At 30.3% G+C, this 16,481-nt stretch overlaps 1 protein-coding gene across 1 annotated transcript in view; it reads left to right on the top strand.

Annotated features, from left to right (window-relative positions):
- Positions 1-16,481, top strand: part of LOC142321043 (116 kDa U5 small nuclear ribonucleoprotein component) — an 89,883-nt gene that overhangs the window by 61,799 nt on the left and 11,603 nt on the right. The window contains exons 13-15 of the mRNA XM_075359051.1: positions 3,788-3,965; positions 6,341-6,512; positions 12,953-13,064. Of these exons, the coding sequence (XP_075215166.1) occupies positions 3,788-3,965; positions 6,341-6,512; positions 12,953-13,064 (462 nt within the window). The remainder of the gene's footprint in view (positions 1-3,787; positions 3,966-6,340; positions 6,513-12,952; positions 13,065-16,481) is intronic.

Here is a 16,481-nt window from a genome sequence, read left to right as displayed (position 1 = left end):
TCACTGACATGCCTGGCTTGACATGAAATGACATCATTCGACTATTATGTATCAACTATAAGTCTACTGCATGCATCATTTTATAAATCAGATGTGAGTAAGTAAACATACTGACATACTAACTTGTATTGTTTATTGCACGCATAATTGAACAAATAAATTTAAGGGGTTGTAACTTAATGTTATGTGATGGGTTGTTTCAGAATACGTATTCAGATTTAGCATATAAAATACTGTACAGAACATGTACTCCCTTTTCAGCTCCATATTTTATGTTGACTAGTGCTAACAATGATGGATTTTTTTTTTAAATTATGTTTTTTCATTGTGCATTCCATTTTTGGAGGAATTGGTTTTATCTCACCAAATAATATTAGACAAAAAATTAGGTCTGTTTCAACTTGTTCTTCAATCCAGCTGCTAATTACAAGCCTTCCTTCATCACCAAGCATCATAGTGTGAAGAACCGCTGGATTATATGCATGGTAACTGTGCTTTCGCAACATACTTGCTTCATTTTACTATTTAGCCTCCGGCAATTACCGTTCAGGTATTTACTTGAGAGGATGATAAGTATGAGTGTAAATGAAGTGTAGTATTACAGTCTCAGTTCGACCATTCCTGAGACGTATGGTTAATTGAAACCCAACCACCAAAGAACATCGCTATCCACGATTTAGTATTCAAATCCTTATAAAAGTAACTGCCTTTACTAGGACTTGAAAGCTGGAACTCTTGACTTTCAAATCAGCTGATTTGGGAAAACGCATTCACCACTAGACCAACCCTGTGGGTTGCAATACACTTGCTATTGAGCCATAAGATACAGGTAGCAATTGCGCTGCTTCCCGTTTGGAAGCTATATGCTTCAGAGAAGGCTAGAGTATCTGAATATTTTCAGTAATAACTATATTCTGACAGCATTATTTTTTCTGAAATGATCCATTACTTCATAGATCTCCAACTAATCTTGCAAATAGTTTATGGTGAGGTGGACATCTATTATGGAATCATTGTACAAATATATTCTCATTAATATTAAATTCCTGTTACTTAAAAAAAAAAAATTTCCAGCATATCTACTTTTATGTTATCAAACTGCATTATTAAAATAAAAATTATACAAACTGATAAATAAATAAACACTTCAAAAACACTAACATAAATAAAGTGTATTAAAAATTAAAGTATTGATTAACTTTGTGACAGTTCAAACAACTAATGAATGAATAAGGAAGGAATACATTAACAATCAGTAAGTGTACTGTTAATTTGAGAAATTTTTCAACAATGTAAAAAAAGCTGATAATTATTTAGCATTAAAATTGTATTTATTTTTTTCCTAAGTTTACAATTGCCAGTCTGTTCCTCTTTAATGGCTGCATTTAGAGAAAAATACTCAAGAATATATATGTCGTAAAATAATATTTTCTTTGAAAAAATCCAATAAAAACATAGTTTCCATTTGATATAATGAAGCTGGCCACCGTATTGGAAAAAGGGCAAAGATTTCATAAATGGTAATACTGTATTTTTAATGTATAGAAATATCTAGGGAAGGTTCTCCATTTAAAGCTTCTCATAAAACTTATAGTTTCTGAGATCCTAATGATGGCCATCTTGATCACTGTATATATGTATTTATTTTACTGAAATTAATCTTTTTAAGATTCATATTATTCCTCTGTACTGTTAAATTATATTTAAATTCTATTAAATAATTTTTTACAGAATACTGTACTAATCACCTAGTACAGAATATTGAAATAAGACATATCTTATCTTAATTTCTCATGAAAGTACTTTTGCAGGATCCCGCATTCTCACTTATGAACATATATTTATATATATTATTTTTTTTTAAATCGATATTTTTGAGAATCATATTCCTCTGCACATATAAATTATATTAATCCAGTCAACCTAAGAACAGAATAATAAAATAAAATCGGATCACACCTACCTTATTCCATACTTCAAGCAAGAGCACTTTCATGAGTCCCTCGCATCATGAGTTGCTCTATATAATTTTTCAAATCATTCGTACCAAATTACACATAAAAATTGAAATTAAAAAACATATACTTACTAACACATAAGATTTAAAATTTAAAATTGTTGAAAGATCCTTTACCAAATTAAAATCAAACAGAAATTAAAACTAAATATTTTTAAATTTAAATTAAAATTAAAAATTGCATAAATATAAAAAAAAATTAGTCATTTAATAAAATTAAATTAAAAAGTCAAAAGACAGTTGCATAACTTTGGCTAGCTAGTCCACATGAATTTCTATATTGTTTTTATTATTGATTTTAATTTTGACTTTCTAATTTAATTTTATTAAATGACTACATATTTTTTTTTTTTACATATATGCAATTTTTAATTTTAATTTAAATTTTACAAAAAGTTTTTGAATTTAAAAATTTTACTTTTAATTTCTGTTTTGATTTTAATCTAGTAAAGGATTTTTTAACAAGTTTAAATTTTAAATCTTATGTATAGCATAGGATTTTTAATTTCAATTTTAATGTGTAATTTGGTATGAATGATTTGAAAAATTATATGATGGTGCGAGGAATTCGTGAAAGCGCTCTTGCTTGAATTATGGAATAAGGTAGGTGTCATCCTATTTTATTTCATTTTATTATTCTGTACTTAGGTTGATCAGATTAATATATATATATATACACACACACTTTGTGAAATTAAACCATACTAAAATTCTTGTGGTTCAAATGGAGGGGGTACATTTATTTGGTGCTTCCTTATGGATTTGATCTAAGAAATTGAATAAAAGGGTTTCTGACCTCTATCTTACTTAGATTTTAAGAAAAACTGAGTAAAATATGGAAAGGTTTTGTCAGAAAAAAAACTTTTTTAGATTTGGAACAAAATCACTTTTATTCCAATTATATTACTTTTCGATCCAGTTTGTTCTTTAAAGTTGAACTTCTCAAATTTGTGTTTAATTTTAGTAGATATAATTTTCATAAATTTTTTGCAAATGAAATACTCTACAAAGTTAACAAGAATTTTTTATTTGATTATTGGTAAATTAACAATGTTATTTTATTCCAAACCTAAAAAGTGTATTTTCTAACAAAATGTTTTCATATCTTACCCTTTTTTTCTTAAAACCTAAGTAAAATAGAGGTGTGGAACCACTTTTATTCAATTTCTTAGATAAAAAAAACAATAAGGAAACACCAAATTTATTGACTCAATTTGTACCTCAAGAATTTTAGTGCAGTTTAATTTCACAAATGGAGCAAGATGTTTCATGACCCGAAACTCACTAGTGAATTAACCTTTTCTTACCTATGTCTATACAAACTTTTTTTGGAATCCTCCTATATATATATATATATACAATATTTTTTAATCAAAAGTGTTGCTTAATGTAATATGTTAATCTTTTGAAACTAATTAGTTCAAAGTCAATCATTGTTTAAATTCATTTATAGTTGTTTTGGTTAATATACCTCATCTGTTTAATCAAATGGCATATAAAAAAAATTCTATAAGCAAGTGTTACAGTCATGCTGTTTATTACATCTACTTTTTCTAATGTTTTTCTTACATCTATACGTTATAAATTTATTGACTGCCTCATTTTCATGTCACCATACTTTCATTAGGTCGATAAGTTAGTATCAATGTGTGGCAGTTTTATTATCCCAAACCTTCCTTTAATCTTTTTCTTTATTAAATATGAAAAGTTCCTGCAGCTGATACACCAGATGAAAAGTAATAAAGTAACAATGAATATTTATGTTTCCAGATATTAAAGTGGCTGATCCGGTTGTTTCATTTTGTGAAACAGTTGTAGAAACATCATCTCTGAAGTGTTTCGCAGAAACTCCTAATAAGCGTAATAAGATAACCATGATAGCAGAACCACTTGAAAAGGGTCTTGCTGAAGATATTGAAAATCAAGTTGTTCATATATCGTGGAATAAGTAAGTAGAATTTTTTTAATTTTGTTTAAATTTTAGCATGATTGTAAGAAATTCTGTGTATAGAGATATAGTGTATCTCTTGAAACAAATCCTGGAAAATCAAGAATTCATTTGTGATAACCATGTAGCATTCATATTCTGGAAAAAGTTGTTTGATAATGTTTTGTGACCACTATTTTGGAACAATGAAAAAATCATCTCATCTAATCACTGCTGTCACAGGACTTAATCATGGTACTTCTATTCTTCCTTCTTTTAGAAATGGCCAATAAACATGTGGTGAAGATGCATTAAAGGGTAGCAGTTAGATTGTTCACTGTCCACATCCATTTTTTCCCTTCCGGTAGGAATGTGGTATTTTTATTTAGCTGGGTGATATCGCAAATAATGTATTTGAAGTAGATTGTGGAATTGCATAAATAATCTGTCTTGGCAGGCTGGTCATAGGCATGGGGGCCCAGTTATGTTGGTAAGTTGGCCTGCATAGCTGGGAGTCTAGCCTCAGTGTGTAGTATGTTCCAGTAGGTGATAATGCAACATGCATATCAATTGAGGTTTCAAGAAAGACTGAGGGGGACATCTTTGCCCAGTGCCAAGTGTAGTGTTGTATAAGCAAGATATGAGGGTTTTAGACTGCTGACAAAAGCCTTTGGCTTAGCAACAGCAGGGGTTTACTATCAGAATTGTCCAATGTGGGAACCTCTATATATCATTAAAGATGTTTACAACTCTTTTAATATTTACATAGATCAATTGTTATCATTGTAAAGGATAAATGACTTTCCTCTTTGTTGTAGATATCCCTTAATTTGTATTATATGAGGGACGATCAGAAAGTAAGTTACACCCCCTATATGAAACAACACATATTTATAAAACAATTTTTTTTTTGTTAAACAAAAAACTACATATTTTTATCTACTTTTCGACATAATCACCAAGATTTTCTAAACACTTTTCATAACTTGTCTTCGATCTTTAATGGATTTACACAATTTTTTTAAAGTCTCACAGTAAGATTTGGCATTGACTGTTCTTCCTCGGGGCATAAATTTACTGTAAACAACTGCCTCAGAATCGAAAAAGACTGTCGGCACAACCTTTCAAACATGTTGGAATGTTTTCACTTTTTTTGGCTGCAGCGAATTTTTGTGTCTCCATTCATGTGATGCTTGTTTAGTCTTAGGAGTGTAATAAAGCACCCAGCTGTCATCCCCTGTGATGATTTGCTTCAAAAACTGCGAACCAGTCCTGGAATAATGCTGAAGAAAAGTAAGAGCGACATAAAACGTTGATGTTTGTGATTGTCAGTCAACAGATGTGGCACCCACCATGCACACATCTTATGGTAACCAAGCTGATCATGAATAATCGCAAACACATTACCATAACTGATGTTAAGTTCATTTGCAGTCTCTCATTTTAATGGGCTAGTTACTCAAAATAATTTCATTCACACATTCCGTATTACCTGTCATGTTTGCAGTTGAAGGGCGCCCAGCATGCAGTTTGTCCCTCACATTTGTTTTTCTGTTTCTGAACTTTTGGCATCATTTTATGATCATGGGGCGTGACATTGCATTCCCACCATATACCTCAACAATTTGGCGATGAATTTCACAACAGTGATAAGTTTTTGCCCAAAAAAATTGGACTTCTGAACGCACTTCTATGCTGGACGAAACCTCTAGAGGACATGCCATATTGACAACGACACTATACACATAGTAAAGATGGTACAGAATTGCTATTGGAGGAGTATGAAGACAACAACAGAACCATTGCTGTCGCCACAAGACATTAATATATTCCTTTCAGTTTAAGAACACGGCAAGGGTGTAACTTATTTTTTGATCCACCTCTCATACAGAATGCTAAAAAAATAACGTCTATTTCAAATCTGCCAAAATGAATGTTTTTAATAAGCTTTCTCAAGCAAGTGATGGGAAAAATATAGATTATTCTGCATCATTTAACAGTATCCTGGCCCGTTTGATTTTTTTCAAAGTTTCACTTAGTTAAATTGAATGTAGCCCTTTTATATTCATACCACTAAAAATGTTGATAAAGAATAGTAAGTTTCAGTACTTTGCCACTGATTTTAAGCAACATGCTGCTGTTTTTATAACACCTATATCCAAAGGACAATAATATTAATATACTAAATGGAATTAGGATGAGTGAATTGATTTTGACATTAAACACATTCCCACCCTGAGAATCTTCTGTAATATGATACTTAATGCAATAAAATGAAAAAAAATCCTTGAATCCATTATGGATTAGTGATAAAAATTGATTATTTAAATATGGCTTTTTTTTATTGATTTTACATGGTTACTCAAATTTATCTTTTAATAATTTTACTTTTACAGGAAGAGATTGGGTGAATTTTTCCAAACTAAATATGACTGGGATTTGTTAGCTGCCCGTTCTATATGGGCATTTGGTCCAGATACAACAGGTCCAAACATTCTTGTCGATGATACATTACCTTCAGAGGTAGATAAAGCTTTGCTAGGATCTGTCAAGGATTCAATTGTCCAGGTATGTGTAATTGACTATATTAACTTTGAAATTAAATCAAAAAATTCTTGGTAATATGAAATTGATAATGTACTAAATCTCATTCCTGGTTAAATCACATTTATCTGAAAATTTGTTTTAACCAAAATTATTTTCATAAAAATAGATAATGTTCATAAAGTTCAATCAGCATGAGTTGTGTTAACATCTGTGAAATTTGTACAAAACGATGCCATCCTAACCAGGTTTCAACAGTTCGATTTGTAGCAACAAAATCATCATATCTGCCAAACAAATTAAAACAAAAAAATCAATTTTTACCTTATCATTACTGTAAAACTCATCCATCAAGTTGAACAAACAACAGCACAACCTGAGGCTTATGGGAACTATCTTCAACCAGAATCAATGCCAGACATAATTCAAATAATCTTGCAATCAGAACGATTATTGTCATGTGTAATATCATTCATCACAGTCAACAAATTTGATGGTTTATATGGCAGTATGGCTTCAAAGGACCAGCAATTCTCTTTGCCCAAACATCTTTGAAATGTGTGAGAAATTACCATGCATGCTGTCTAGGTCAACAGAAGGTGCATAGATTGTGGTCATATTACTATCTGTTTTGGTTCATCTATTTCTTTTTCAAGTCTGTTTTTATTTTTTTTTGTGTAATGAATAGCTTTAAATAACATGTAATTACATGTATTAATTTTTTGTGATATGGGTGTTTAGTATTTAGATGTACTGTAATATTTTTTTTCTATAAACTCACATTTCTATTAAATTGTTAATGTTTATTTCGATTTCAATATCCAAAAAATGTATTCTTCTCTTATTTTTTATTTTGTATGTAAATTTTCAATTCTTATTATAATTTTTAAGTTTATTTAAAAAGATCAAACTTTCATTATTTATTATTGGATTATATATGACTAAAATACCATCTGCATATCTTATCCACAATAATATTTGTTGTATGCCATGAACTATTTTACTTCCAAAATCAATTCGAGTACTGGACAGCAAATTTACATTTACACAATAATATTATTCAAAATCTCAAAATATAATAAGCAAAATCTGAAATACAATGACAAACAATTAAAAAGAGTATATTATAATATATTCGATATAGAATTTAATACTAACTGAAGGTGCAGGATACTTCAAAAAATAGTTATTGGAAATTAATATGGGGTAACTCTAATTTATCTAATTACTGTGTTTTGGTGGTTTGTATGTGTAATTATATATACACATACACATATTAATGCATATATGCATTAATCATGCATACACAATGTTTTATTTTTTTTTATTAGATGTAGTGTATTAGGCTGATTGGGATTTTAAATAACAGCAAGGTATATTTATAAAACATTGAACAAATTTTTATTTTAAATTTTTAACACATTTTTCTATTTACATTTTATTCTTTCATCAATTTATTTTTTACATTTTATTTCTCATACAGTCCACCTCCACCATGGCATCATTTTACAAGGTTTTCTGCCTGTTAATTTTGAATTGTCTAATTCTTCAATCAGAAGTCCATCAAGAGATCTAACGCTGTTAAGGTTAACATGCGCTTGTCTTTCAGCTAAGAGGTTTGGACCCAGATAGGCAACAGCACAGTTCACAGTACGTTCTTGCATTTTGTGCACTGTTGAGGCCCATGGCAAAAACAATGGTAGCATTTGATATTCAGCAGTTTCAATGCACATGGCAGTAGAATTAGTAGCCTTTGACTCTATTATGTGAATGCCATCTCTCCAAATTCCTCCTCATATAGTTCTCTATGGAAATGTAAACAGATAATTTGAATTATAAACTTCATTACTCTACTGTCAGGGCCCGTAGCTACGTTGATATGATTGCGACATAATCTTCAATCCAATAAAGATTTCCAATTCTTTGGCAAACCTCCAGTCTTGTTAATATCATCTGGAGTGATATCATCATGTTGATTGCATTGTTTTCAGTACTTAGTAATATTAATTACTTAAGAGCAATTGGTTCAGAAGGATACAGTCTAGAATGGTATTTTAAATTATTATTTTAATTAAAAATTGGTCTGACTTTTCTTTATTAAACATTTTGTTACTTTTTGAAATTTGTTTGTTGGGTCATTAATTTTCCCTCAAATTTATTATCAATTATTGTTTCATTAAGTTATATTTTTATATGTCATGATCACCAGAGTATTTTTTTTTTTTTTTTACTATTAAAAAGATTGTTTGTATTTAATTTTTCTCTTAATTGGTAAATTATTTGTTTATTGATAAATGGTTTATTATTAGATTTTATACTTTTAATTTTTTGGATATTGTAGCTGATAATATTATTGTAAGTGTTACCTAAAGGATTCATTCTGTTGAAATTTATTACAGAATCTAAAACAATGTTCTCAATAATGTTAATTTTAGTGTTATTACTTAAGTTGGTTATAAATGCATTAATGATGTTTAATTTTTCTTGATCATTAAAATTGATAATTGTTAAGTTTAAAAATGTATTACTTATGTTATTATCTGGATTACCTTGAAATTGTTTAAAATTAATTTTCAACTTGTTTTAATTGTTATTATTAACATATTGTTTCTGATTAATAAATTCTGCATCATAATTACTTGTATTTTTAATTGTAATTAATTACTTGTAATAATTACTTGTAATTTTTAATAAATTATAAATTTTGGTTTCACGTGTCTTTTTTTTGGTTACTTAGTGCAATCATTTTATAGTGGACATCATGATACTATACACTATAATACAGAAATATGAGCATTTGATTTAATTCATGAAATGTAGATATGCACAACTGGTAATGTCTTATAGGAAGTGTTGGAAATTTCCACCATATCTTGAAAGCAGGTTCGAACCCTTTGCACCATAGTTTTTGACATCCTTTGTAGGACACAGGGCTAATGGAGTTCATCTCTGCAGTAATGGCTCATCCAGGTCTTGTAAAGTACATGGGTTTGTTCAATATACACATTATTTCAACAAACCCCAGAGAAAGAAGTCTATTGATGATAAGTCAGGTGCATGAGGGGAAGCCACTGGGTTGGTCTAGTGGTGAACGCGTCTTCCCAAATCAGCTGATTTGGAAGTCGAGAGTTCCAGCGTTCAAGTCCTAGTAAAGCCAGCTATTTTTACACGGATTTGAATACTAGATCGTGGATATCGGTGTTCTTTGGTGGTTGGGTTTTAATTAACCACACATCTCAGGAATGGTCGAACTGAGAATGTACAAGACATTCACATTCACATTCATTCATATCATCCTCATTCATCCTCTGAAGTATTATCTAAACGGTAGTTACCGGAGGCTAAACACAAAAAAGAAAGAAAAGGTGCATGAGGGGGCCACAGATCTTTTGAGATCATGCAATCGCCACACATTTCTTCCAAAACTTCCATGGTGTTTATTTTTGGATGTATTGCATGTTGCCCCCTCTTGTTGCAGGTATCTATAGGATTCATCACGGAAGAGCTTCAAATTGCATAATTATATCCTGGTATGCCAGATAGTCAAAAGTTTCATAAAAAAATTTGACCCCACTATTTATTGTCAAGAAAACGCACACGAAACCCCCTACTTTCTATGAGTGTAGTGGCAATTTGTGTAAGATGTGTGGATCTTGTGTTGACCATTATCTGTTGTTCTAATTATTGATGGAACCGCTAAGGTAAAAATGCCTCATCACTGAAAAAACAAATTATCCAGTATGCCTGTCCCATCACCTTCCACCTGGTTGATAAACCATTGTCAGTTCCTTATACTTATAACAGTGTTTATGGGTTTCACTTTCTGTACATAATGCTGGGGAGGGGGGTTAGCAACATAAAACTGGACCCATAACGTAACTGCTGCAGTATTGGTAGATTACGTTGGATGAAATTTTATGAATTATACCGATAAATTAAATAAGAAAAACATAAAACGTAATTTAAATGTTGCATTCAAATACCTTATTGTTACAAAAGATGTTCAAAATGACCACCCTAGGCATCATTGCATTTTTGTGCTCGACTGATCAGATTGAGAGTCGTCTGATGCAAAACGTTGTTAATGCATTGATTTGTCATTGAATTTTCACCTTCAGTTCATCAATATTGTGGAGATTAGATGCATTTATTCTCTTCTTTAAATAGCCCCAAAAGAAAAATCGCAAGTAGACAACTCTGAGAAACACGGAGACCACTGTCCTTTGCTGACAGCTTGTTCATTTGTGAAAGCTGTATAAACATGATTCAGTGAAACATTTGATGTGTGACACATTGCTCTATCTTGGAAGAAGCTGTATTCGTTTTCATTATAAATTGCACAGAATTCTTCAAAAATTGTGGGGTAAACTTGTGTATTGACAGTTCAGTCAAAAAATATTGGTCCCTCTACAATTACGGGAAACAGCATACCAAACACCAATTTTCTCATTGTGAAGTGGACGCTCTAATATCTCATGAGGATTCCTCGCCATCCAATACCATACCTGGTGTTCTGCAAATTAACATGGCCGGATAAATGAAACCATGCCTCCTCTGACATGAAATACGACAACGGGTATATCTGTCCAGCACAATGTTTTTGAGAAGCCAATTATAATAATCAAGTTGTTTTGGTTTGTCTGTCTGTTTCAGTTGTTGCACAGTTGTAACACTGTATGGTTTCTATTTTAATTAATGAATAATTTTACAAGATGTGTATTTAACACCAGATTGTTGGGATAACTTGTGTAGTGATTTTTTTTAGGACTGGCAGTAATTCTCCTTTCATTATTGGCAATGGCCTGTGGAGTCCAAACAGAAGGTTGCCCATTTTGTTTTGCATTTGAAATCAAACCTGTTGTATGCCATTGTATTTTTAACTAAATTGTGTATGCTACTCTTCTCTGGGATACAGGCATTTGAACATTTTTCTATGAATACTTGACGTGATTCTTCATACAATTCAGAACGAATATAGGCCTCAACTATAGCTATCCTCTCCTGGATTGAATAAGGGGGGATGAGATATTCATCTCATCCCCCCATGACAATTGTCTTTTAGCATGTGAAAATGCCATACCTGACCAGGATTTGAACCCAGGACCTCCGGATGAAAGACCAAGATGCTACCACTCGTGCCACGGAGGTGGGCAAAGCATTTTACACCAACAAAACTGCACTTACACGTAACCACCTGACAGACAGCAGTAACAATCAGTAGTAATATATATATATATCCACTAGTTGTGTGACAGTCTTTCATAAGTAGTGTTGAGTAGCGGTTTCATTATAGGTTCGGTTTTATATTGCCCATCCTGTATATTCATATATTCAATGTGTATGTAGGTGTAATTTTTTTCTTTGTTGTCTTTTGTACACAACTTATGATATTTGTGTCTGCGATGATAATTTACACAAACCTTTCCTTAGAGACTGTTAAAGTAATGCACATAGTGCATAATACGAGAGCAGTCCAGAAAGTAACTTAGGTTTGTGCCTAGCATGGAGATGGGTGGGGAAAGAGCCGTCATCTTGGCGTCAAAATGTTTCTACACTCAGTGCGCATCAAGCTGTCGTGACATGTGAACTATGATTTCTCTACTTTGTGCATTGTGAATTATTGAAATGTGCACTTCAATAGAAAATCCTGTGAGTTGTGAGGTGTGTTCAGTGATTAGGTGTTTAATGGCAAAAAACCTCAAACCAATTGAAATTCATCAGCAACTTTGTGAGATGTACGGAGGTGGAATAATGAAATTACATTCAGTTTAAAAATGGTTGCACAAATGTTAATGATAAGGACTGCAGTGATTGGCCTAGCCTTGTGACTGATGAACTGATGATGAAAATCCATAATAAAATTTGTGAAATCGCAGCATTACGATTACAGAACTCTCACTTCATTTCCTCCAAATTTCATGAAGTTGTATCGGGAAAGCTTGGTTATCACAAGTTTTGTGCAAGATGGGTGCCAAAAACCTAAGATGGCAGATTTCTACAGAGACGGAATTGAAAAGCTTGTTCATTGTTATCATAAGTGCCTCAATTTAAATGGTGACTATGTAGAAAAATAGTTTAAGATTGCCCCTTTCAAATGTATACAATAAAATTTATTTTTTTATTTGGTTGGTTTTTTATTTCAAAACGTAAATTATTTTCTGGACAGCCCTCGTAAAATGATTGCACTGTATTTATATTTTTCTGTATTAATTTCAATTAAATTTTGGAATTTATAAAATTAAATGTTGTAATGATTGTTGAACAATATAAAATTGAATGTTACAAAACCATTAGTTTGTTAAGGGTGTAGTTTACTAACAAAAATTAAGTAAAATATTTTTGTCAGTGTTTCAATAATATTAAAGATAGGTAATAGGTAATTTACTTATATTTAAATTGTATAATTTATAATAAATGAGATATTATTTTTTATAATTTAGTTTACATAATGTATATTTTTTCAGGGTTTTCAGTGGGGTACTAGAGAAGGACCACTTTGTGAAGAACCAATACGTAATGTTAAATTTAAGATATTGGATGCTGTTATTGCCCAAGAGCCTCTTCATAGAGGAGGAGGTTTGTTTTGTTAATCTCATTTTAATAATTTACTATGTTACACAGTTGACATTGCACAAAGTTAGAAATTAACATCTTTTTGATTTAATCAAAAATTTGTATTTAAATCAAGTGGAAGATACTGAATTTTTTCTCCATAATCTTAAACATTATTGAAGTATTCATTGGGTTTTTATCAGTTTAGCGTGAACAATGTTAATGTGTTGAATTATGTGTAGTAGTTGGTTTTTCTATGAATTTTATGTAAAAATATATAATAGTAAAACAGATGGGTTTAGTACTCTGGTAACTATGATAACATTACTTGAAATACTAATTTAACTTCTTATTTTTTTCTGCTTTGCTATGATATTTGTTCAAAAAATGCTCTACAATAAGTATCTTATAAAATTGCTCTTGTTCTTTTTAATCTTGATCTTGCATTAGGCAAATTTTAACTACATTGGTTTAAACTATAACAACATTCTACAAAAATGATTACATGGTCTGGCTACTATAAAAAGTAAATAATTATATTTCTTGTAAAAAAATAATAGATTATTAATAATAATAAATTAAGTATTTAAAAATATAATTATCATCATCATATTCAGAAGTATGTATATCTGATAAATTCTTGAAGAACTATTTGCTAGACAATGTGACACCAAACTACAGCACAAGGAAAATGTGTAATGACCACAATTTTGTCCCAGTTGGGACAAAATTTGATTGTGTGATGCTAAATTTTGCTAAAGTTAAAGCAAAACTTATTCTATTATCAGTTAAGATTTTTTTTTTCTTAAAATCAGATAGTAGTAAAACTCACTCAAAACTTAAATTGCAATTTTCCAATTAAAAACGTTCTGAATTGGAGGTAAGAACCCCAAGAAAGATAGTAATAATAACGTGTGCATTCATGGGCCTGTGGCTGCAAAAAAAGGTTAATGTAAAAAATTAATTTGAAATTAAAAATGGTCATTTTTAATAAACATTAGAAATCTTTGATCCATATCTATTTAAATCAAATGAATTGTTTTGATTTTAGAACATCCTAAAGTAAGTTATCTGTTAGAGAAAAAAAGGCACTTTTTTGTTTTAACATCAGTAACATTCAAATTTCCTTAAAAACTAATTCAACTCTTCCAACATGTATTTTAATAAATTAAATTTTGACTTAGTGTACAACAATGACTGGCAAACCATTCTTTAGGAATTTGTTCTCAAACTCTGGTACACTTTCCTTTGAAACTGATAATAGTTAGCTCGTGCAGTATTTGATTTTGTTTAAAAGTATATTTTTTATTGTTTATTTAGATATTTAGTTTTAAGACTATTCTACTAAATATGAATAGTACCCATCAAATTCAGATTTAAATTTTAAATGTTCAAAGTTGAAAAACGTCATAACTGGAATTTTTTTTTGAATTGAGAATTTTGTTGTATTTTAGGAATCATAAGATATTTCTAAACTCATAGACACAGAAAGTACATAACTTCTTAAAAGCTGTTATTTATTTGTATGAATATTAATAATCTGGATAGTTAATTTGTGCAGTGTAAAATTCAGAATAAGTGTTTTATCTCTTACTTTGGTTTTTTTAATGGATATTTTTTAGAACTATTTTACATTTGTCAAATTGGTAGGAAACACTTTTATATGCACATGTATACTTCCAACTCCTCCATCCAGCCTGCCATAGCAGTTAAAGTTAAAAAATACAAAAAAAATTTAAAAATATTAATTTGAAGTAAATCTGAATGAATGTCCATAATGCTTGTTGTTTAATAAATAAAATAAAGAATAGTTTTAATTTCTGAAAAAATATTTACCCCTCTTTTCATATATTCATAGAATTCTGGTTATAAAAATGTAGGTTTCATGATCTAAAATCAACTGGAGGTATTGGTACAGGTTGAAATAAATGAAAATAATTACTTTAACATACAAGCTTCTAGTCCCTGTTCGGCCACCATTTTGGAAGCTTCTATACTACACCAAATTTTAATTTTTTACAAAAATAAAAATTTTAGAGAATTTGTTTTTTAAAAAAAAAAAATGAATTTACTAATGTTGGGATTTGCGAAACAATGTACGAAGACTGTGCTGCTTGATTTGTTTATAACCTAAGATCACATAAAACCAGTTACAGTAACTCATCAAAAAATGTTACTAACAGCAATGAATAATTATATATTATTTATTCGTTATGATACAAACTAATTATATATATATAAAAAAATAAATAATAAATTCATAAAAAGAACACATAAAACCATCTCTTTTGTTAGGTGGATATTTGACTCAACAACCATTATTTAACTACTTGGAAACTCATAGAACTCTTATTATTTATCTACTGGAACTTTGATATTTGCATATCAGAATTACACAAATCATCTTATTAATACATATACGAATACAGAATTGGCCAATCCAAAATTAATTCTAGTTATAATTTTGAACATAATTTATCATTATAACAAATAACATTCTTAGTAGTTCTTTATTAAATAGTCAACGAATAGTAATATTGTAATGGATGCATTGAAGTATTTTTGCAGAGAGGCCTTTGATAATAGTTTCTCATACCTGTATCCAGAATGAAACATAAATTGCAAACCTCCTGAACAGTTTTCCAAACAAAGTCGCTGCACTCAAACTCACACTGACGAATCTGAACACATACTGCGTCTTTCCAATGGTCTCCACGTCTAATCCCCACCACCATTCCTGAGAATTACTCAGTCTATGTGAGTGCGTGTACATACACTAACGTAACACTTTCTGTGGGAAAAGTTTGTTCCCATTGCGAGCATGATGTCATAATATGATAAAATTTTATTTTTAGCAAGAATGTGCGATAAGAAATGAATCATGTCGTGATTATCCACAATCAGTCGTCTCTGAATAAATCCATTTAAAATCGTCCGTCGACATAGTACAAAATTTATTAAATAAAAAGTATATAAATACAAATAAAGTAACCAACTTAATAAAGCCCTATAAGCCTATTTTAGTAAAAATTTATAATGGTTACAAACATTTTTTTTTTTTGTCGGCCTCCTTGGTTGAGTAGGTAGTGTCTCAGCATTTCATATGGAGGTCCAGGGTTTGAATCCAAGTCAGGCATGGCATTATTTGGTATGCTACCAATTTCCACTGGGCTAATGACCATTGCTGTTGATGTCTGCTCTTTCATAATAAAACTTTTTTTATTTTTTATTTTCCTGATTGGCAACAAATCAAGCAGCCATGTGAATATCCTATTCCCTAATTAGGTACCCGAGGAGCTGTCTTCCTTAAGATCTACATGAAACAGATCCATATGATGTTTGAACTTTATATTTTCATTAATTTGAAAAAATATTATTTCAATACAATTTATAACCTACAGTGATCAGTTTCTGAAATAATCTGAATCAGAAATTATGTTA

Source organism: Lycorma delicatula, chromosome 1 (assembly GCF_047948215.1).
Source record: "Lycorma delicatula isolate Av1 chromosome 1, ASM4794821v1, whole genome shotgun sequence".
NCBI lineage: Eukaryota > Metazoa > Arthropoda > Insecta > Hemiptera > Fulgoridae > Lycorma > Lycorma delicatula.
This window is presented reverse-complemented; position numbering and strand designations above follow the sequence as displayed.